Here is a 25,429-nt window from a genome sequence, read left to right on the forward strand (position 1 = left end):
AATTCTTACAGAACATACAAATACACTTGTAGAAACATTGTCTGTCAACCCTACACATGGTGATGGGTACACTACCTCCTGCGTAGACATACTTGATATTGTTGTTGTTATGTGCCGTTGAGTCATCTCCAACTCATAGCAACCCCTCCTTGGGTTTCTGAGGCAGTAACATTATGGAAGAAGATTGCCCAATCTTCCTTCTGAGGAGACATAGCTAATTGTTCAGCCTGTTTACCCATCTATCCACCCATATATCAATGCTTGCCATCACTGACAACTCAGTACTCTATGTGCAAAAGAGTTCATCTTTGTTGTCTCTACCTCCCATACACCTCTCTATGTCTTCCTTTTCCTCAATGCCACCATGTTGATCACTCACATTTGATACATTGCCCTTATCTTCACCCAAATCAATATTTGTCTCTACCTATCTAGCAGTTCCCTCACCTCCCTTCCCACCCATGGTAAGCAACAAAGAAAATGTCCTTCCATATATAAACCTTTCCTTGATTTTCACAATAATGGACTAATACAATATGTGTCCTTCTGTGATTGACTTATTTCACTCAGCATAATGTCCTCCAAGTTCATCCATGTTATGCAGTGTTTCACAAATTCTACGTTATTCTTTAGGGTTGCATAGAATTCCATTGTGTGTATGTACCATAGTTTGGTTATCCTTTCTTCTGTTGATGGTCATCTAGGTTGTTTCCATATTTTAGCTATTGTAAATAGTGCTATGATGAACATGGGTATATCTACTCTTCTCCTGGCTCTCATTTCTTTAGGATATATACCTAGTAATGGAATTGTTGGGTCAGATGATATTTCTAATACCAACTTTTTAAGGAATCACCTTAAAATGATACACAGTGGTTGTATCATTTGACAGTCCCACCAGCAATGTATGAGAGTGCCAGTCCCTCCACATCCTCGCCAGCATTTGTTATTTTCTGTCTTGTTGAACTTTGCTACTGGTGCTGGGGCAAGATGGTATCTCATTGTTGTTGTGATTTGCATCTCTCTGATGGCTAATGACTGTGAACATTTCTTCATTTGCTACTTGGCACCTGAATATCCTCTTTGGTGAAGAGAATATTCTATTCATGTTTTCTGCTCATTTTTTTAAATTGGATTATTTGTCTTTTTGTTGTTGAGGTGTTAGAGTTTTCCATACATTTTAGAGATAAGTCCCTTCTTAGATATGTCATTGCCAATTTATTTTTATTTTTATTTTATTTTCACAATCTGTATGTTCTCTTTTGATTCTTTTGAAGAAGTCTTTGGAAGCACATAAAAATTTAATTTTTAGAAGGTCCAATTCATCTCATCTATCTTCTGCTGTTTGTGTATTTTGGGTTATGCTAAATTTATGCCATATATAAGGGCCCCTTAATTTGTCCCAATTTTTGCCTTGAGGAAAAAAAAAAAAAAGTTTTGGGTTTCACATTTAAGTCTCTGATCCATCTTCAACCACCCCTTTTTTACAATGACTTTGTGTGTTCCTTCTGTGTTCTTTTGATGCATTGTTCAATATTTTGCCTATTGAATCCTTCAACACTGCAACACGAGACTTGAACATTTTCTTTGGTTCTTTAAACTTGAGAAATGTTGAGTGTGTTCTTCACTTTTGGCTTTCTATCTCCAGTTCTTTGCACATTTCATTCACTTTACTTTGTTTTCTTGAGCCATCTTTTGAAATCTTGTGTTCAGCTCTCTTATTCCATCAATTCTTCCATTTGCTTTAATTACTCTTCATTCAAGAGCATTGTCTTCAAACATCCATTTTGGTCTTTTCTTCCTTTCCTGTCCTTTTTTGTGACATTTTGCTTTCTTCATGCATGATGTTCTTCATGTTATCCCAAAACTGGTCTGATCTTCAATTACTGGTGTTCAATCTATTCTTCATATGGTCTCTGGATTCAGGTAGACTTGCCTGCTAAACAGACGGCTGGCGGTTCAAACCCACCAGCCACTCCTCGGAAGGAAGGTTGGGCAATCCTACTTCCATAGTGATACTGCCTCGGAAACCCAAGGAGGGGTCGCTATGAGTCGGGGCCGACTCAACGGCACATAACAACAACAACAACAACAACAATAATCAAGTTCATGTTTTGGCTCTTATAGACTTTTTTAGAACTTTCTTCAGCTTCAACTTGAACTTGCATATAAGCAATTGATAGTCTGTTCTATAGTCAGCTTCTGGACTTTTTTTACTGATGATATTGAAGTTCTCCATTACCTCTCTCCACAGATGTAGTTGATTTGATCCCATCTGTTCCATCTGGTGAGGTCCTTGTGTATAAACAAACAAAACCAAACACACTGCCATTGAGTTAGACCCGACTCATAGCGACCCCTCCTTGGGTTTCTGAGGCAGTATCACTACAGAAATAGATTACCCAACCTTCCTTCTGAGGAGCGGCTAGTGGATTTGAACTTCCAGCTTTCTGGTTAGTAGTCAAATGGCTTAGGCACTATGCTAATATCCCCTAAAATAATAAAATACCTAGGAATAAGTTTAACCAAGTAAATGGAAGACTTTTATACTAAAAAGTGTAAGTTAGTGTTGAAATAAAGAATACTTAAATGAATGGAAGGACATTCTCTGTTCATAGATTAAAAGATTGAATATACTTAAAGATGCCAGTACTACCCAAAGCAATCTATAGATTCAGTGCAGTCTCCAACATAATTCCAACAGCCTTCTTTGCAGAAATCAAAAAGCTACTTCTCATATTTATATGGAACTTCAAGAAGTCTCAAATAACCAAAGTAATCTTTAAAAATGAATAACAAAATAGGAGCACTCACACTTCCCAATCTCAAAACATACTATAGTGAAAGCTGTGAGAGCTGGAAATCAACAGGATCACCTTGTTTTTCTGGGTCTTAAAAGTCCATCTTTGAGAGGTGCAATCTTATCACTTTTCTATTGCTTTCTACTAGTGAAAATATTTTAGTTTTCATTCTCTGACAGATTTCTGCCTTACACACATTCTGGCTTTTGCAGATTTTACTGTATAAAGTTATAGTAATCAAAATTGTCTGGCATCATTATAAATATATAGCCCAATGCAATGAAATACAGAGTTCAGAAATAAACCTGTGTATCTGTGGTCAGTTGGTTTTCAAAAAGAGTGCTAAGTCCATGCAATGGGGAAAAAAAAACTCTCTTCAATCAATGGTCCTGACACAGATGGAATGATTTTAATGCAAATACTTTATAGAATTCATCAAATTAGGACAAGGATGAGATAGTTTCCTGATGGGCAATCATAAACTGGGTAGCTTAAAACAACAAAAATTACTCCTCACACAGTTCTGAAAGCCAGAATCTGAAATCAAGGTATCTTTAGGATTATATGGAGCTCTGGTGGTATAGTGATTAAGACATTTGGCTGCTAACCAAAAGGTTGTTGGTTCAAACCCACTGGCTGTTCCACAGAAGAAAGATGAGGCAGTCTTCTTTTGTAAAGATCTATAGCCTTGGAAACCCAGTGGAAGTTGCTATGAGTCAGTATCGACTCAATGGCAATGAGTTTGGTTTTTTTTTTTTTTTTGGATTTAGGATTCTAGGACAGAAACCATTCCTTGCCTTTTCCAACTTCTATCATTAGAGGCATTCCTTTTATCAACCCATTTCTTCAATCTCTGCCTTTGTGGACACAGAGCCTCCTCCTCTTCTCTCTCTAAACTCCCTGGCTCTGTATAAGGATACATATGTTTTCATTTAAGGCCCACCTGAATAATGTAGGATGAATGCCTCCTCTTAAGATTCTTAACTTAATCACACATTTGCCATATTCAGTAATATTCACTCTTTTGCCCTGTACGGTCACATTTAAGTTTTAAGAAACCAGGATTAGGATGTAGCCTTATCTTTTGGGGGCCACCATTCAGCCCACTACAAAAACTCATTAGTTTGATGAGAGAGGTGAGGGTAGAGATCCATATGCTTCATGGTCATGGTGTGCTGCACCTACAAAAACCAACCAAACTCACTGCCATGAAGTTGATTCTGACTCATAGAGACCCCCCCCCATTGGGTTTCTAAGTATGTAGATTTTTACAGAAGCAGATTGCCCCATCTTTCTTCTGCAGAGCTGCTGGTGAGTTCAACCTATTAATCTTTTGGTTAACAGTCAAATGACTTGTGTTGCATCTACAGGAAACCACATTTTTCTGCTTGTATCAGGTCCTAGTCACTCTGAAGGCACTGTAACATTCTGTGGAATACAATACATGCACTCTTTGGGGACTACCCAGCAATTTCTGACAGTGAATTGGTTTCACTAGGACAAGTCATGCATCTATGTTTGGGTCTGATTCAAAGGCACATAACAACAACAACAACATGTTTGGCTTGAATGATGAATGTGATGCATTATGGAGGAATTTCAGGTGACTTTATATCTGACAAATTTTACATCAGAAGTTGACTTAAAGGGCTTTGTTATGGGTGAATTAATAATAGAGTGGCCACCATTATGACTTTGTTTAGATAGGTTTTCTGGACCAGAAGCATAATAATCAGGTTTCAGCAGGATGACTGGCAGCTACAGTCAGGAGATGGAGACTAATGGCAAAATAACATTTGGCCACTGACTGTGTAAGAGCAGATGCTTTATATATGTGTGTCAGGACAGTGATGAGAGTAGGGAAGCTTTACAACCCTCTGATGGTGATTTCTATGTCAGATGGAAGAATAAGCAAGTATCTCTTCAGTGAGTGCATTTGCAACACTGTTAATATAGAAAGACTAGGCAGTGATACTAATGGAAGGAAATGGGGTGTGAATGCATTGGCAATGACTAGCAGTACTCAGTCTGAGGGGGCTAGTTAAGTCCTGGCCCCACTCAGTTTAGGATGGACATAAAGTGATGACAGTTTTTAATTATTGTTGTCTAGGATCCTCACTTTGTTCCTTTACCAGGCACAGGAAGCAGGGCAGAGAGTGGCATGAATCAGTTATCTTCTTTGCCAATTATTAGATTAAAACTAGTTAAGTAGGTCCATTCTTATATAGCAGTCAAGTTCTGGGTGTTCTTCTAGACTACTTAAATAACTGCTCCTCTGAAATTGCAAGTATTTACATACACACTGTGTTGTTATTGTTGTTGTTGTTTGCCATTGAGTCGGAACCGCCTCATAGTGACCCCTCCTTGGGTTTCCAAGGCAGTATCACTATGGAAGTAGATTGCCTCATCTTCCTTCTGAGGAGTGGCTGAACCGCCAGCCTTCTGGTTAGTAGTCAAGTGCCTTAAGCACTAAGCTACCAGAGTTTCTAGTAGTTCAGTTTGCAGCATCTTTTAACTTACTCTAAATACACAAGAGGAAGACAGAATCACCACCAGCAGCCCAAGGCTGGTTCTTATGAGGCCAAACATGCTGCCACCCTCCAGCGCTCTTACCAAACTTGACACTAATCTTCCCTCCTGCAGCACCCACCACCACTTTGCTAGGTTCAATAATTTGCTTCAGTGGCCACACTGAACTCACAAATTATGGGGTTTATTAGGGAAGAAACAGGCTAAAATTCAAGTTCAGGTATGCACTCAGGATACAATTCTCCCCTCTGTTGTTGCCCATAGACAAGCCTCTCTGGCCCTTGACCTCTCAGTCTGACCTCTGCCTCTGAGAGCCAGGTAAACCTGCCACTCTGTCCCATGCCTCTTAATTCCACTGCCACCGTTGTTCTCAGCCAGGTGTCTCTCTCAGCTGGCAGTAAGATTCCCCTCTGCCTCTTGGAGGGCTTATTTTAAGCTTGGCAGAGTGGCAAAACTAACCAATCCCAACATCACAGTTCCACACACCTGAGAGAGAGTGAAATTTCCAAGAAGATTACTTCATGCTGCTCCAACAGAAATACCCCATGTGGATACTTTAACAACCAGGAGTTTAAAAGCAGCTACTCACCAGCCACTCTGTGGAAGGAACACTGGGCAATATATTTCTATAACGATTTATCCTGTCAGAAACCCAATGGGAGTTGTTATAAGTCGGAATTGACTCAAAGGCGATGAGTTTGTTTTTTTTTTGGTTTACTCAGTTTCTTAAGGCAAATTCCACCATGGAGTTAGTTGTCAGTCTTATTTTGAGAAGTAATTACAATCAGCTGCCTAGCCAAGTTGACAGATATTTGCATTACCCCACTCAGTAATCAGACTATCAACTGGTCTTATGCATGTTCAAGTTGAAGTTTAAGACAATTAAAACAAGACCATGAGAGCCAAAATATGACCTTGATAATATCTCTCCTGAATTTAGAGACCATTAAAAGAATAGAATTGATTTTTTGAATACCAATGACTGAAAACCAAAGGAATTGTGCGATGACATGAGGAACATCATCCATGAAAAAAGCAAGAGGTCATTAAAAAGATGAGAAAGAAAAAAAGATCAAAATGGATGTCAGAAGAGAATCTGAAATTGCCCTTGAGCAGAGAGTAGCTAAAACAAATGGCAAAAATTACGAGATAAAAGAGCTGAACAGAAAATTTCAAAGAGCAGCTTGAGGAGACAAAGCCAATTACTAAAATGAAATGTGCAAAGACCTGGAATTAGAAAAACAAAAGGGAAGAACACGTTCGGCATTTCTCGAGCAGAAAGAACTAAGGAAAAAAACGTAAACCTCAAGTTGCAGTATTGAAAGATTCTGTGGGGAAAATATTGAATGGTTCAGGTGACATCAAAAAAAGATGGGAGGAATATATAGAGTCACTATACCAAAAAGAATTGGTAGATGCTTATCCATTTCAGGAGGTGGCATATGATCAAGGATCAATGGTATTGAAGGAAGAAATTGAAGCTTCATTGAAGGAATTGGAAAAGAACAAAGCTCCAGGAATTGACAGATTGCCCACTGAGATGTTTCAATAAAAGGATGCAACACTACAGGCACTCACTCAGCTATGCCAAGAGATTTCAAAGACAGCCACCTGGCCAACTGACTCAAATGCAACAATGCAAGGCACTGCTGTTGAGTCAGATCTGACTCATGGCAACCTCTCCTTGGGTTTCTGAGGGAGTATCACTATGGAAGTAGATTGCCCAACCTTCCTTCTGAGGAGTGACTGGTGAGTTTGAAGGCTGGTGGCTCCAGCCTTCTGGTTAGCAGTCAAATGCCTTAAGCACTACACCACCAGATCTCCTAACTGACTTGAAGAGATCCATATTTGTCCCCATTCCAAAGAAAGTTGATCCCATAGGAAGTGGAAATTATTGAACAATATCATTAATATCATATACAAGTAAAATCTTACTGAAGATAATTAAAAAATGGTTTGCAGCAGTATATTGACAGAGAACTTTCAGAAATGCAAGCTGGATTCAGAAGAAGATGTGGAACAGGGGATATCATTGCTGATGTCAGATGGATCTTATCTCAAAGCGAAGAATAACATAAAGATGTTTATTTATGTGTTATTGACTATGCAGAAGCATTCGATTGTGTGGATCATAACAAATTATGGATAACATTGAGAAGAATGGGAATTACAAAAAACTTGATTGTACACATGAGGAACTTGTACATAGATCAGGAGGCTGTCATTTCAACTGAACAAGGGGATACTGTATGGTTCATAATCAAGAAGGGAGTGCATCAAGGTTGTATTCTTTCACCATAATTATTCAATTTGTATGCTGAGCAAATAATCCAACACACTGGATTATATGAAGAACAATGTGGCATCAGGATTCGAGGAAGACTCATTAACAACCTGCGATACACAGTGCCACAACTTTGCTTGCTGAAGTGAGGATGACTTGAAGCATTTACTGATGAAGAGTAAAGACTACAGTCTGCAGTATGGATCATACCTTAATATAAAGAAAACAAGAATCTTCACAACTGCTCCAATAAACAGCTTCATGATAAATGGAGAAAAGATTGAAGTTGTCAAACTTCATATTATTTGGTTCTACAATCAACATCAATGGAAGCAGCATTCAAGACATCAGACAATGCATTGCATTGGACAAATCTGCTGCAAAAGACCTCTTTCAAGTGATGAAGAGCAAAGATGTCTCCTTGAAGACCAAGGTGTAGCTAATGCAAGCCATGTTATTTTCAGCCACCTCTTAAGCATGTGAAAGCTGGACAATGAATAAGGAAGACCAAAGAAGAAGAGTTGATGCTTTTGAGTTGTGGTGCTGGTGAAGAATGCTGAAAGTACCGTGAACTGCTAAAAGTACTAAGAAATCTGTCCTGGAAGAAGTGCAGGTCAAATGCTCCTCAGAAGTGAGAATGGCCAGAGTTCACCTCACCTACTTTGGTCATGTTGCTGGAACCATTCCCTGGAGAATTAATCTCATGCTTGGTAAAGTGGAGGATCAACAAAGAAGGGAAGGCTCTCAATGAGATGACTGTGAGGTTGGCACAGGACTGGGTGGTGTTTCATTCTGCTGTGCATGGGGTCACTATATGAGTCAGAGCTGACTTAACAGCACCTAACAGCAACAACAATAACCCAGTAATCTGGTGGGAGTTACAAAGGCTATGCCCAGAAAAATCATACTACTATGAAACTCACTACACTGCAGGCCACCCCCTGGCTTTTCTAGCCATTGTCCCTTTTGTACTTCAAAAACTAACATCCCCTTCACAATTAGTTTGATAATAACCACACCCATGAAGTCATGTAAGGCAGCCACTTCATGCTTTTATTTCCCCCCATCTTAGATAGCTGATTTCTCATTTGCCCATCCTTACATATCAACAACAACAACATCAAACTATTACTCTGAGGAGACAAACATGTTCCTTTCTCTCTGAAGTATGTTCTGTTGTGCTTGGAACTCTGAGAGTCTGTAGCCATAAATAAGCAAAGTCCAACCCAGAACAAGTTATTAAATTGCAGCAACTTAACATTAGCTCAGTGTCAATCATCTTCCTCTTCATTTGGTAGGGTTCTAATAATCTCAGCCCTAGCCATTCCAGCTAGGTCATGGATACTGGCTGCGAGTTTGGGTGTCACACTCCTCCCTTCACTTCAGACCAGCCAGCACCTTCTCTCTCTCATCTTTAGTTTTCAGCGATTATTTCAATGTCCATAGGCTCACAACTCCTTGTACTTTAGACCAGCCAGCCCTTCAGATCAGCCAGCCATTTCTTTCATCCCCAGACTCTGTGGGCTAGGTCAAAGAGTACCAAACTCAGCCTGTTCCCTCATTGCTGCACTTCCTTCATTTCCACTCTTCAAATGGACCCAGGTGATCACTAGTGAGCAACACACAAGGCCATTTACTTACCAGCTTCCTTTAACTTCTAGTCCTAGAAGGGGTTTCTCTCATGGGCCATGACTTTTCTACCTGGATGCACCCAAAGCCTAACTGCTCGCCAGACTTTTTTTTTTTTTTTTTCCTTGCAGGTCCTGTCTTCAAATGCAAAGTTCCTCACTCAGCATGTTCTGGGTGGGGCTCAGTTTTCTACCTAAACCCTCTATACTCTACACATTGGGTTTGAAACAAAAGCCCATGTTTCTTCTGGACAATTCTATTTCCACTTTTAACAGATCCAATCAAGTATTGGCTGAAGGTGGACTTACACACTGTTATCCATACCCCATAATCATTTCTAATGTACAAGTAGGTAAAAGAACATTCAATACCCATAGTACACTCAGATAAACACATAATCCAAAACACACAATCCTATTAAGACATTCCAGTATCATCCCTATCTTCCCATTCTATATGTATGGCCTTGGGCATTTGGCTGGATGTAACCCAAAACCTCTGGATCAATTATCACCTTTAATTGGCCTGGCTCTTGCCTCAGGCCTTTCTCCCCTCAGTGGTGGCATAACATTTCTATATTCCACCATAACAGGTAACACCAACAAAAGTAACCATCTACTTCCATAGTGATACTGCCTCGTCAACCCAAGGAGGGGTCGCTATTAGTCAAGGCCAACTTGATGGCACATAACAACAACAACAACAAGAATCTAAAGTTTTACTTCCCAAGCCCCTTGCTTCCTTCTTTCTTTTACAAAGTCCCATACTTCTATGAGTCTGGAACCATTGCAACTGTATCCCGCTTTTGACACCAACTGCTAAAGGATAAGGAAGACAGCACATTCTGTCCTCCTTTAACTACACAAGAGGAAGATAGAATCATCAGCAGCAACCCAAGGTCTGTTCCTATGACACCAGACATACCACCACCCTCCAATCATCTTAACAACCTTGACACCAACCATCCCTCCCACAGCACCAACCACCACTTTCCTGGGTTTGATAATTTGCTGCAGTGGCCACACAGATCTCACAGATTATGGGGGTTTTATAGGGAAGAAACATGCTACAATTCAAGTTCTGGAACATGCTCAGGATACAGTTCTTCAGTAAGGACAGTCTCTCCTCTGTTGTACCCTTAGACACACCTCTCTGACCCTTGTCCTCCTGGCCTTGCCTCTGCCTCTGTGGGCCAGGTAAGCCTGCCACTACTTCCCGTGCCTCTTGGTTCCACTGCCATCATCTTTCAGCCAGGTCTTTCTCTCAGCCAGTACAATAGTGTCATTCTCCTCTGCCTCTTAGGTGGCTAATATCAAGCCTGGCAGAGTAGTAAAACTAACCAATCCCAACATCAGAGTTCTATACATCTGAGAGAATAGCCTTTTGGAACATGAAAACTGTGGTGGGGTAATCAATTTTAGTTTGAATTGCGTAGTGTTCATGTTAATCCCTCTTTGCCTTTATAAAGTAAAGGATCTATTTCCAGTGGGCTCTGAGTTGCTAGTCCTTCCTCAGCTAAAATTTGCACTTCTTTCTTTGGAAAGTCCTTTGAAATTCATTTAGAAAGTTGTATGATTGAAGAATGCCTTGCATGGGGCTTGAAGGTATTAATAGGTCATAACCTCCAAATAAGTTGGGAGTCAACTCAGAGGCAGCTAACAACAACAACCTCCACATATGCTCTCATACAAAGATATTTTTACAAGTATTAGCTTGTTGTTGTTGTTGTTAAGTGCCGTCAAGTCGTTTCTGACTCATAGCGACCCCATGCACAGCAGAATGAAACACTGCCCGATCCCGTGCCAACCCCACAATCCCTGCTATACTTGAGCCCATCATCGCAGCCACTGTGTCAATCCATCTCGTTGAAGGCCTCCCCCTCTTTAGTCGACCCTCCACCCTACCAAACATGACATCCTTCTCCAGGGAATGGTCCCTTCTTACAACATGACCAAAATAGGTGAGACAAAGTCTGGCCATTCTTGCTTCCAAGGAGCATTCTGGCTGCACTTCCTCCAGGACAGATCTGTTAGTTCTTTTAGCAGTCCATGGTACTTTCAGCATTCTCTGCCAGCACCACAACTTGGTCTTCCTTATTCATTGTCCAGCTCTCACGTGCATACGAGGTGATTGGAAATATCATGGCTTGTGTCAGGCGCACCTTAGTCCTCAAGGAGATATCCTTGCTACTCAGCACTTGATACAGTTCCTTCGCAGTTGACTTTTCCAATGCTACACGTCATCTAATGTCCTGACTGCTGCTTCCGTTGGCATCGATTGTAGAACCAAGCAACGTGAATTCTTTGACAACCTCAATCTTCTCTCCATTGATTGTGATGCTGCTCATTGGTCCAGTTGTGAGGATTTTTATTTTCTTTATATTGAGACATAATCCATACTTCAGACTGTATTCTTCAACCTTCATCAGTAGGTGCCTTAAGTCATCCTCACTTTCAGCAAGCAAAGTTGTATTGTCTGCATATCTCAGGTTGCTAATGATTCTTCCTCCAATCCTGATACCACGTTTTTCTTCATATAGTCCAGCTTCTCAGATTATTTGCTCAGCATATAGATTGAATAAGTGTGGAGAAAGAATACAACCCTGACACACTCCCTTCTTGATTTTAAACCATGTAGTGTCCCCTTGTTCTGTTCGAACGACAGCCTCCTGGTCAAGGTACAGATTCCTCATAGGTACAATCAAGTGCTTGGAAATTCCCATTCTTCTCAATGTTATCCATAATTTGTCATGATCCACACAATCAAATGCCTTTGCATAGTCAATAAAACACAAGGAAACCTCTTTCTGGTATTCTTTGCCTTGAGCCAAGATCCATCTGACAACAGCTATGATATCCCTTGTTCCACGTCCTCTTCTGAATCCGGCTTGAACCTCTGGAAGTTCTCTGTCAATATACTGCTGCAAACAGTTCTGAATTATCTTCAGTAAGATACAAGTATTAGCTATGAGAGCCCAAAAGCATTCTCTCCCTATCTCTGTAAAGTGTAAGGTTATTTGTCTTTATTTGTTGGTGAGAACCTACTTGTACAATGCCTTTTGCTTATAATTTGTGATGAAAGATCCACAACTATCCTGGAAGTTTCATCCTTAACAATTTCCTGATGAGAAAACAGATTTAAAAAAACTGAGATTTTTCGTTTCTCCATTCATTCACTCAGTCATTCATCAAGTCACCAAAAGCAATGTGACTAACATCGAGGTGTTGTCTAGCCTTCACTGATTTTAAATAACTACACAGATTTGTCTTTGGTTACTGAACACCATTTCAGCATACATTATAGAGGTAGTAGGTCCCAGACAATGGAGTAGACATGGCAGTTCAAAATAAGATGCACTATATATCCACAAGAGAATCACAGTCTAAATGCCAAGAATCAGCAAAATGTTCAAAATAGCACCCAAAATATATCCCATTTGTCACCCACTTTGTGCTTCCTTTAAATCAAGCCTGTAGGAAGATTGTTGTTGTTAGGTGCCATCAAGTCATTTCCAACTCATAGCAACCCCATGCACAGCAGAACAAAACTCTGCCCGATCCTACACCAGCTCCATGATCTCTGCTATATTGAGCTCATCATCACAGCCACTGTGTCAATCCATCTCGTTGAAGGCTTTCCCCTCTTTCATTGACCCTCCACACTACCAAGCTTGACATCCTTCTCCAGGGAATGGTCCCTTCTGACAACATGACCAAAGTAGGTGAGATGAAATCTGGCCATTCTTGCTTCCAAGGAACATTTCGGGTGCACTTCTTCCAGGACAAATCTGTTAGTTCTTTTAGCAGTCCATGGTACTTTCAGCATTCTTTGCCAGTACCACAACTCAAAAGCATCAACTCTTCTTCAGTCTTCCTTATTCATTGTCCAGTTCTGGTTCTTGGGCCTTTTAATCCCCTTTCTTCACTCTCCTGCCCTGCTGCTTTGGGTGTGCCTGGGTTTCCTCTCCTCACCTGGATCCTTGCAGCTGACTGCCGTAGGAAGATCAGCAGACTTGAAATGGAAAATCTCTCTGAGCATCTCTGAGATTCTCTATCCAAGTCATTAAATCTGACTTTAATTATTTTACCTGTTCTTGCTCAGACTGCAGTTAAGCAAATGAGCAACACCTGCCCTGTAGCATTTATATGCCTTTAATTCTGCTGCCAGTCAATGTCATCATAATATGGTGTGTGTATTGATTTCAAATGAATCATCTTGTTGTAGTTAACCAAGATCTTTCCATTCTCCATTGAAAAGCAGTAATGCCAAATCCCATCTTTGTCCCACATGCTATGACCACTTCACTATTTGCTTAATAAAGTTGCATTCCCGCTGCATTTCTTCCAGGACAGATTAGTTAGTCTTTTTTGCAGTCCATGGTACTTTCAACATTCATTATGACCACACATTCCTCCATTTGCAAATGAAATTGATGTTTTATTCCAAGGATGAATGTCAAAGAGGAAGGAGTTAGCTGTTGACTCCAACATTCTCCTTTCATTTACTTCTTGTAAATTCCTCTAACTCTCTCAATTACCAATAAGTTCCTCTTGTGATTGCCCTGTCTTGTGCTAATTTTCTATCGTAATATTTAGGCTATATTGGGTAGAGAGTTATATGAAGGAGGATAAAAACTGAAGTTGTCCTCAAAGAGCAAAGTTCACTATCACTATGACCTTTACAAGGAACTTAACTTCTATGATCTTCACATTTTTTAATTTTAGGAAAAAATGGGGAAAGGGAGACTAATACATGCACCTTTTTCCAGCATGGGGATAAAATCAATAAACAGCTTTGTTAAGAACCATAAAAACAATTTAAAATAAATAAATAAATTTATCTTGTTGCTACAATCAGAGTCTATGCCCAAATTTGGTTTTATATTCGTCATGCCATTAATCTCTCTGCGCCCCAGATATCCCGTTCAGAATATTTATTATCAAAGTAATAATAGTTTTTAAAGAGTATGTGATATTATATATTAAATTACCCCACAATCGTAGGATGTACTATAGATTCAGATAGGTTAAATGTGAGTACAAAGTTTCCACCTTTAGTGAGAAAGTTGGCTTAAATCTTCCTTGAAGATATCAATACCAGTAAGAGTTGCCAGAGAGTTGATTTCAACTCATTGCAACTTGACATGTGTAAGAGTAGAACTTTGCTCCATAGGGTTTTCAATGGCTGTTTTTTTCAGAAGTATATTATGAAGACTTTTCTTCTGAGATTTTTCTGGGTAGGCTCAAATCTCAAGTTCTTTGGTTAGCAGCCAAATGTGCAAATTCTTTATACCACCCAGAGTCTCCTCCTTGAAGATATGTGGGGCTAACTGGACTAATTTATGCAAAGAGACCAGCAATTGCCTGGCATGAAAAAGGCCCTAAAAAATGGTAGCTTTTATTGTAGCCACAACAATTATTTGGTTCAGAAACCAGGCTTCATATTCATATGAAGGGAATAATGACAGTGAAGTTGTCACTGGATTTTAACAAAAATATCTATAATCTATTTCCAATTTCTGGTAATACTTTGATTTATGACTTCAGATCCCACATACCCTCTCTAAAATTAAATTTTCTCATCTTACAATGAAAAAAAAAAAAATATCACTTACCTCAGAAAGATGTGTTATAAACTGAATTAATGAATATTCATTTGCAGTGGTCTTCTTCCTCCCATCATGAAGAAAATTCCTGATCCCACTTCTATCACCAGAGCTTAATTTGGTCTGTTCTAGATCTTCATATTCGTAGAATTATATACTATATATGGAAGCTTTATGGATGGTGTGTTTTCTCAACATAATATTTTACTCCTGGTATTAGTAATTTGCTAGTTTCTGTTGCTGAGTATCATCATATCAGTCTATTAATATTCTGAATTTAAATTACCCTTTTTCTCACAAATTTGGGTGGAAGCTTAGATCTTAGGTTTTTCTCTTTCTTCATATACAAAGAAGATTTAAAATCATAACTATCCCTCTAAGGACTGATTTGGCTCTATTCCAAAAATTTTGATAAAATGTTTTTATCATCATTCAATTCAAACAATTTCCAGATTTCCATTCTAATTTCTATGATCTGTGGATTATTTAGAAGTATTTTGATTGATTTAGAAATATTTTAAATTTTATAGATAATTTATTATTATTGATTCCTAATTTAATTTAGTTCTAAGGAGCTCTGATAGCACAGTGCTTAAGGAACTTGACTGCTAACCAGAAGACTGGCAGTTCAAACCCATCAGCCACTCCTTGGAAGGAAGGTTGGGCAATCTACTTCCCTAGTGATACTGCCTTGGCAACCCAGGGAGGGGTGGCTATGAGCCCGACAGCACATAACAACAACAACATGTCCTTACTGGAAGCTCTGGTGGCGTAGTGCCTAAGGCATTTGACTGTTAACTTCAAGACCAACAGTTCACACCCACCAGCTACTCCTGGGAAGGAAGACTGAGCAGTTTACTTCTGTTGAGGTATCACCTCAGAAACCCAAGGAGGAGTCACTGTGAGTTGGAATCGACTGGACCTCAGTGTGTTTTGTTTGATTTTGGTATATCTTTACGATCTTTTGCCCATTTGTTCAATCAATTACCCAGTTGTTGTTGTTGTTATGTGTTGTCGAGTTGGACCTGACTCATACCAACCCCTCCTTGGGTTGCCAAGACAGTATCACTATGGAAGTAGATTGCCCAACTTTCCTTCCGAGAAGTGGCTGATGGGTTTGAACCACAAGCCTTCTGGTTAGCTGTCAAGTTCCTTAGGCACTATGCTACCAGAGCTCCCAATTACTGAGGGAGGGTATCAAATACTACTACTATAGTTGAGGATTTGTTTCCTTCTCTCCATTTTTTGTCTCTGTCAGGTTTTGTTTCCTGTGTTTTGAATTTCGGATTTAGATGCATACACATTAAAGATTTTATATCAACATGATGAATTGACCCTTTATCATTTTGACATGTCTCTTTCTTGTGCTTTGTAATATATACTTTATCCTGCAGCCTACTTTGTCTGGTCTTAACAGAATAACTTGAGGTTTCTTAAGCCTACTGTTTGTTTGCAGTATCTTTTCTTATCCTTTTACTTCAACCTGTCAATGTCCTTATTAATAGAAATGAGTACCATATGAATAGCATATAGATGATCCATGGTTTTAATCCAGGCTGACAAATTCTGCCTTATAATTAGAATATTTCTTCAGTTTTCTTTGACTCAGTTATCATTTGGATGAGCTTAAGTCACTTTCTTTCATTTTCTTTTATTTTTCTCCTCTGATACTTATCCTTTTGTTCCTCCTTTACTGTCTCATTTTGTATTATATACAGTATTATTTTTATGATATCATCCTCTCTCTTCTACTGGCTTTGTGCTTATACTTCTTTGGCTTATTTTATGCATCCTTAACTTACCAGAGTTTACCTCAAATTAATTTTATATTAATTCACATATGGTGTTAGATACACTTACAGAAGTGTAATTCCATTTGTCCTACCATACATCCTTTGTGGAAGAGCAACCTGTCAAATAAAGTCTGTCTTTGCTTGGAAAAGAAGAAAAAAGACCAACTTTTAACAAATGTGTGAGCTGTCATGTTAGACTAGACATTTAAGAGCCACAGTTACAATAATCTCCATTAAGTCTTTCTTTTACATGAGATTTTTGCTGAGGTGTAGCTGGAAAATAGAAAGTGAGCTTTTTCTTTCTTCAAAAGCTTCCAATATATAATAGTAATATCAATTGCTTGCTGTTGTTGTAGTTATGTGCCGTCGAGTCGTACCTGACAAATAGCGACCCCTCCTTGGATTTCCAAGGCAGTATCACTATGGAAGTAGATTGTCCCATCTTCCTTCCAAGCAGATCAATTGCTTAGTGCCAGAGTTATTAGTTAGTGAATGTTTTGTGCATATCTGGACGCTCTGGTGCTGTAATGCCTAAGGCATTTGACTACTAACCAGAAGACTGGTGGTTCAAACCCACAAGCCATTCCTCAGAAGGAAGGTTGGGCAATCTACTTCAGTAGTGATACTGCCTTGGAAACCCAAGGAGGGGTCACTAGGAGTTGGATCTGACTCAAGGGCAATGCAGAACATATATAAAGATTGTTCAAGGTACTCTAGATTTTCAAGTGTTGTGAAGATACTGAAAGTTCCACAAGATGCAAATAATTAAGTGCTCAACTACTAACTGAAAGACTGGTGGTTCCAACCCTCCCTGATGTGCCTTAGAAGAAAGGCCAGACAATCTATTTCTGAAAAATCAGCCATTGAAAAGCCTGTGGAGCACAGTTCTATTATGAAACACGTGGCGTCACCATGAGTTAGAAGTGAGTCAATGATTTGGGTCTGATGAGTATACAACTAATGTTAAGTTTTGGATTTTGAAAATTGATTTCAGTAAGCTGACAAAATTCTTTACTTTCTGTTCACTTTAGCTATTTGAGAAATTTATGGATCATCATTTTATTGTTTGGTTTTGATTGCACATCAGCAAGCTTGCTTTCTTTCTGAATACCTGATACTGAAAAAGCAAGCATATCAGTGTGCTACATGGTATTCTGTCTTAAAGATTAGATATGAGCCTTTGAGTTCTGTCAATAGAAAATGTTCTCCTAGAAATCAGTCATCTCAATGAGGTGACAAGGCATAAATACAATGGTCAAAACAGCTCCTGCTCTATGCACTATTTAGCTTAAGTTTCTTAAGGAAATATGTAAATTAGGTACATGTAAATTTGTATCTCATGTTTTCCTTCCTGTAATAATTAAAAATGAAATAGCAGAAAAGCATGGGGCTGTAGAAAAGACACATCCTTAAGAATACGACAACCTTGGAAGTGAATTGGAGATGAATTACTAACCACTTGGGTCATTTGGAAAACTTTTTTTTTCTCCCCCTTTTCCTCTCTCAGCTTCTTTTTTATCTATAAAATGGTAATAATGATAATGTGAAGTGCTTACCACAGCATTTGGCCTTAATTAATGGTAACAATTAGGAGCTCTGGTAGCATAGTGCCTAAGGCACTTGACTGCTAACCAGAAGGCTAGCGGTTCAAACCCACCAGCCACTCCTCGGAAGGAAGGTTGGGCAATCCTACTTCCGTAGTGATACTGCCTCGGAAACCCAAGAAGGGGTCGCTATGAGTCGGGGCCGACTCGACGGCAAATAACAACAACAACAACAACAACAATGGTAACAATTACTTCATTAAAAATCTTTCCTTCTATGAAGATATCGTCAGTTTTCTTCTATGCCACAGTGATTATGAACGTTAGGAATATCAGAAGTTCATTTTACTATATACATTGTAAAACTGTCACTTAGGTGTCAGGCCTTGCTAGGATTGTTTTGTTCTTAAAATCTTTTTGGGGCTAAAGATTGCACAGTATTTTGGAAAAAAATAAATACAACAAATAATGTGGCATTTCGCCCAAATATGATTTCATTTAATTATCTACAAAATTGAGGGCTTTCTCTGGAAAACCTCAGAGAGTAACAAGTAGATTTCCACTGATATTGCTTGAGTACTGAATTGGGAAAGAGATAGCCTCAGGTACCTCACCCAGCCTGTTTTTCTCTCTCCAGACATTTGCAGGAAACATGAATGCTGACAGCGTGGTGCACCACAAGTTACTACACTCGGTGAGGGCCAGGTTCATTCGCTTTGTGCCCCTGCAATGGAATCCAACTGGAAAAATTGGCATGCGGGTTGAGGTCTATGGATGTTCCTATAGTAAGTACCCACACATATCATGTTTCTATGTGACTGACCCTACCCACAAAGTGTTAGCTTATTTTCAAATAAGATGGCATCACATAATTTAAAAGTTATTTCTAGACTTTAATAACATTGAAAATGTGCAATGTAATGCAGAGGGAGAAAATTTCTTCTTTTATTAAGGAGTGAGGAAGTTAGGCAGGGTTGGGATGATAAGGCCTTAAAAGATATTTTCAAAGTCATGTCATGTTGGATTTTGAGCTAAAATGTGTCTTTTGCAGTAAACAAGCAAGCAAACAAAAAACTAATCTTAGTTCTTCCTGAGAAGTGAGCTGAGGTATTACAAAATACCTCTCACCCCTAGCCATGAGGGCGAAACCTTAACCCTCTTCATTTGTTGTAGAACTGGATGAGAAGGAAAATTCCAACCCAGAATAACTCATGGAGTCCTTTTCTCTTAAAATTGTATTAGGCATCCATTCTTCTTGGAATTATTTGTGCTGAATTTGAATGTAGAAATTCATTTTACATACAAGGAAGGTTGTAAACAAGGGTAAAAGAGGTCATAAATCTAGAATAAGTTCAGAATTATGCAAGGAAATTTCTCATCCCTTTAACTCTCCCTTATGGACTTGATACTGAAACCTAATATTAATATTCATCATGTGATTTTCTTTTTCCTGTCATAAGCGGTTACATTTTCTTGAGTATATGTTAAACCTAATGGCTCCTAATGAAGAAACACATTTGATCACTAGCTCTTTAATATAAATTAGTTCAGTCAATTCCTGTCTTTGGTTAAAGGTATATCCAGTGAGTTACAAGACTGTACTGTTTTTTTGTCATTCATTTATTTTGTTATAGTATTTATTGTATTTTTGGTGAAACAGAAGAAAATAGGTTCAACAATTTCCGTGCACACGTTGTACAGGGACATTGGTTACATTCTTTGTGTTGTGTCGCTTTCATAGGTATTTCTTTTCTTTTAAAAAACGTTTCATTCTGATTTGGAAGAAAGTTTACAGAACAAATCAATTTTCCATTCAACAATTCATATGCATTTCATTTCTTGCCATTGATTGTAATACCCTTAATGCAACATCACTCATCCCACTTCCCCCTTTCCATTCCTCCTCCTTGCCTAACAATTTTTTTCTTGGGTAAATGCTGCCATTGCTGCATTGAATGGTTGATTTTCCTAAAGAGTGTGTACTTTCCTAGTCTTATGGTTCACCTTGTGGACCTGTCTATTATTTGGCTGAAGATTGAACCAAAGGAATGAGTTCAGTTCCAGGTCCAAAGTGTGAACTAAGGATCATAGTCTTGTCAGTTCCACAAGTCTGTACCAGAGCAGTAAGGCTGGTCCTTTTGAAGATTTTGTGTTTTCTTCCACATTTTTTTCCCACTGTATTCAATATTTTCTAATATGATCCCTTTCAGAGTGATCAATAGTGGTAGCCAGGCACCATTATTTCTTCTTGTCTCAAGGTCATGAAGGGTGAGGATCACATGGTCTATTAGACCTTTGGACTAATTGTTTCCATGTGTGTTTGATTTTCCTTACTTTTCTTTGCTCCAGATGAGAATAAACCAATAATCGCACCTTACATGACTGTTCTGGTTACCTATTGCCATTCTGAAAAGAATATACCACAAATGGGATGGCTTTAACAAACAGGAGTTTATTCTCTTATAGTTTGGAGGCTTTAAGGCTGTGTTCAAAGTGTCAGGCTAGGGTTTAATCGTGGGTTTCCACTCCATTTCTTGCTCCCGGCCCACTGAAGCTGGAGGCTTTTCTTCACTCAGATGGCTGCTGGCTGCTGGCTGCTGAGGCTGACAAACACAAGGCCAACAAGTGAAAAGGCACAGTCCCAACGTTACCAAACATGGCAGGCCATTGATTAAAGTCCATTGAAAGTCCCAAGGTCTGCAAAGCATGGCAGACTGCTGAATAATGACATGGCTACATGCAGACAGAGTTCAAGCATGCCATGAGCCAGAGACCATTCCCAAAACTGCTTCCTATATATGGGAAGCAGACCATATCCCAAAAGCAGCTACTCATCTGCTTGTGGTAGATCCCACCATGGAGTTGATTGCCAGTCTCTTCATGGGGAATAACTACCACCAGCTGCTCAGCCACTCAACCAGGCCCAGCCAAGTTGACACACAACCTTAACTACCACAATGACAGCTCACAAACTTTTAAGACCCTAGTCACCATTCACCAAAGTAAGATGTAGAACATTTTCTTTCTGGACTATATTGTGCCAATTGACTTTAGTGTCCCCTGAGACTCTGGTCCTAAGCCCCAAGACCCTGCAGCTCCTTCCCTCAGGGTTTTTAATTATGGCTAAGGAGTTTTCTTAAATGTGCCCCCTGTATGCTGTATTATATCCATGGATATATTTGTAGCATGTGTAAATACGTATGTGGAAATATCCTCTGTGAAATCTATATGTAATTTGGGTATGGCCCAATTTTCCTTACTACATCTGTTCAGGTTGCATGTCTATGTGTCCACTAGCAGATTACTCTTGTTACTGTTATTGGAGGGTTGTGTATGTAATAATATTTACCTCTGTTGCCTTTAATTCTTGTAATTCTTCCAGTGTGTTCCTTAGCTTTTAATATTTTTCTGCTGACACTTTCCTTATTGTATAATGTCTTCCTCTTTACCCAAGGGAAGCTCTGGTGGCATAGTGCCTAAGGAATTTGACTACTAACAAGAAGGCTGGCAGTTCAAACCCACCAGCCATGCCTTGGGAGGAAGGATAGGTAATCTACTTCCATAGTGATACTGCCTCGGAAACTCAAGGAGGGGTCACTATTAGTCAGATCCCACTCCACGTCAGTGACTTTGGTTTGGTTTTGGCTTCACCAAAGTTAATATGTGTTACCCTCTAGTTAGTGGTTTACCCTTTCTTCCCCACTCCATCCCCAGTAATCATGAAAGAATATTTATTTTTGTATAAAAGCTTTTCCTTAATTTTTATAATAGTGATCTCATACAATATTTCTTCTTTTTTGATTGACTAACTTAACTCAGCACAAAGTCCTGTAAGTTCATTCATGTTATGAGACATTTTGCAGATTGTTATTCTTTACCATTGCATAGTATTCCACTGTGTGTATGTATCATAGTTTGTTTATCCATTCATCTGTTAATGGGCACTTTGATTGTCTACATCTTTTTCCTCTTTTGAATAATGCTAAAATGAACATGGGTATACATATATCTGTTTGTGTCATGGTTTTAATTTCTCTAGCAAATATACCTAGAAGTGGGATGCTAGATCATATGTTATTTCTATTTCAAATATTTTAAGGAAACATCCTACCATTTTCCAAAGTGGTTGCACCATTTTACATTCCATCCATCATTGCGTTCCAGCATAGGGTTCCAGTCTCTCCACAACCTTGCCAACATTTGTTGTTTTCAGGTATTTTTTTCACCTTTGTGACTAATGGTGGGGTGAGATGAAATCTCATTGTTGTTTTTGATTTGTACTATCTAATGACAATTGATAATGAGAATTTCTTCATGTGTTTTTGGCCATCTGAATGTATTTGGTGAAGTATCTCCCTATTTTTTCAATTGGATTGACTTTTTGTTGTTAAGATATTGATATTTTCTATAAATTTTATAGAATAGTACCCTGTCTAGTATGTCATTACCATAATTTTTTTTCTCAGTCTCTGTGTTCTCTATTTACTCTATTGGTGAAAATTTTTGATGCACTTCACTGTCTAATTTTAGGATGTCCCTGTCATCTAGTTTGTCTTCTGATATGTGTGCATTTTCAGTTATGTTTTAGAGTGTATTTATGACATGTATCAAGACCCCTCAGTTTGTCTCTGTTTTTTCCTTGATATTCCTTAGAGTTTTAGGTTTACATTTAGGTCTTTGACACATTTTGAGTTCATTTTTTTTTATATGGTGTTGAACATTATCTTGTTTCATTTTTCTGCAAATGAAAATCTAGTTTTGCCTTCACTATTTCTTAAAGACACTATCATTTCCCCATTTGAAGAGTTTTGGCCCTTTGTCAACAATCTCCTGTCATAGGTGTATGGATTTACTTCTTGTTTCTCAATCTATTCCATTGGTCTATATCTGTCATTGTATCAATATCAGGCTGTTTTGATTACCATGGCTGTATAGTAGGATTTGAGATTGGGAAGTGTGAGACCTCCTACTTTCTTCTTCTTCTTTAGTAATGCTTTGCTTGTCTGATATCTCTTTTGATTCCATATAAAATTAGTGATTGATTTTCTATCTCTTTAAAGAATGATGATAGAATCAAAATCAGGATTGCATAGTATCTGTAGATCATTTTGGGTAGTATTGACATTTTTACTATATTAAGCCTTCTTATCCATGAGCATGGCATAGACAGATATATGCACACTGATGTTCCTCACATCATTATTCACAATATCAAAAATACGGAAACCACTTAAGTTCCCATTAATGGATGAATGGATACACAAACTATGATACATACACAACATGGAATGCTACACAAAGTTAAAAAAACAATAGTGGATCTCAGAAACATTTCATAACATGGATGAACCTTGTGCACAATGTGCTGATTGAAATTAGTCAATCACAAAAGGACAAATATTATCTGAGATGACTACTATCTGTTTCCACCAGAGATGGAAACATTACTCTACCAACTACTAGTTGTGTATTCTTGTAACCTCCTGTTTACTGTGAACATTATTTCCCTTTTTCTGAAAATAGAGGCAATGACTGTGCTTACTTCATGAGGTTAATATGTAAATTAGGATTCCAAGATGGCAGAATAGGCAGAAAGACTGCACAGACCCTCATCAACAAAGAAAAGGGGAACCAATTAACACAGACACAGAAGATAATCCTGGACCCTTGAGCCTTGAAGGGAAGGATATAGAAGTGGACTAAACCCAAAATAGTAGATAAATTTGCATGAAAATACCAGAAAAGAGACATAAGAAGCTGCGGTCTGGCAGTGATCCTGAGTGATCCTGATGGCACAGACAGCTTGGAGATTCCCGAGTGGTGGAAGGACCAAAGAATTAACCTAAAAATCAGCCCTGCAAGCCATGGTCTGCACGGAGGACTGCTCTGGTGGCTGTGGAATAAAAGGGGAAGCAGCAGTGAAGAGGAAGATGGAATGAGCTGTGGACTTTTGCCTGTCCGGAGGACACTGCCATTTTGAATGTTTACAAGTGGCTTGACTATTTTGGATATTTAAAGAGACAGCACTCTACCAGATTCCAAGTGCATAAGAACAGGTTCTGCTTGCCAATTACCCCAAGGACACTCCAGACTTGCATGACTGAAAGGGTGCGACATTCCTCTTGGTACTCTTATACCCCACACGTGCTTGCTTAACAGAGGTGCAGCCATCACTCACTCCCACCCACCTTCTGGACCCAAAGGAACTCCATCCAAGTCTGTGTGTTCGGATGAATCCTGGGTGCCCTGCCCTGCCCTCCACCAATTCTTTTTCTATTATTTTCTTTTTCACTTTTTTTCTGGTGTTTAGTTTGCTTGTATTTGTCTGCTTTGAAACTACTATTATTATTAATACATTTGTCCTTTTTATTATTATTCCTTATTCTTCCCCTCCCAGGTCCTAGTTTACAGCTTTTTTTTCCTTTTCCCTGTTCTTGGTTAAAAATTTTATTTTGTTAATTTAAATTCTACCCCCCCCCCTTTTTTATCGTGGTTAACCCCATTCCTTGTTTTTCTTTGTGCATTTTTCCCATTTTTTTCTTGATTATAGTCCTTCTCTACCTTTTTTCTCTTAGTCCCTATCCCCAAATATTGCAAGTATTCTTGTTTTTTTTTTTTTTTTTTTTTTGTCTTATTTTTTCCCTTTTTTCTTTTTTTGGTTACTGTTCCTGTGTGATTACATGGTGTATTTTTTTTTGTCCATGTGCTTCTGGTTTTTTGATGGTTATTCAATTGTAATTTTTGTCTAACTGAGTGTGAAACAGCAACAGTCCCCATAAGATACAACAACACTCACACCTCCTGCAAATTCACTTACTGAGTGACACCCACCACCTCCTTCTCCACCAATGGGCCAAAGATAAAAAAAAAACATCAAGAAGAGCCTGAATCACCCTTGGCTGCTCTTTACAAACTGTTAATAGAGATCTAAATACAACACCACAATGTCTTGGAGAAAACAGACCATCAGAGTCCACACAAAGAAGCAAGATAAAGTAGTAGAAACAAGGGAAAGGGATATAGACCCAGAACACATCCCTGAGGAAGAACCAGCATTGGAACTCTCTGAAAAGGAATTCAAAATAATTATCTTTAGGTATCTTCAAAGGATTGAGAGACAGACCAAAGAAAACACAGAAAAAAACCTAGAAGAATTTTGGAAGAAAATACAAGAACAAAATGACAAAATAAATGAAAAATTAGAAATGATTCTAAATCTACAGACAGAAATCCAGAAGACTAAT

The 25,429-nt window shown here is 38.7% G+C and overlaps 1 protein-coding gene across 1 annotated transcript in view; it reads left to right on the forward strand.

Moving 5' to 3' along the window:
- The window catches only part of CNTNAP5 (contactin associated protein family member 5), a 1,495,600-nt gene that overhangs the window by 402,225 nt on the left and 1,067,946 nt on the right, over window positions 1-25,429 (forward strand). The window contains exon 4 of the mRNA XM_042780525.1: window positions 18,823-18,970. Within this exon, the coding sequence (XP_042636459.1) occupies window positions 18,823-18,970 (148 nt within the window). The remainder of the gene's footprint in view (window positions 1-18,822; window positions 18,971-25,429) is intronic.

Source organism: Orycteropus afer, unplaced genomic scaffold (genome assembly GCF_000298275.1).
Source record: "Orycteropus afer afer isolate SDZICR_OR568_19922 unplaced genomic scaffold, OryAfe1.0 scaffold00004, whole genome shotgun sequence".
Taxonomy (NCBI): domain Eukaryota; kingdom Metazoa; phylum Chordata; class Mammalia; order Tubulidentata; family Orycteropodidae; genus Orycteropus; species Orycteropus afer.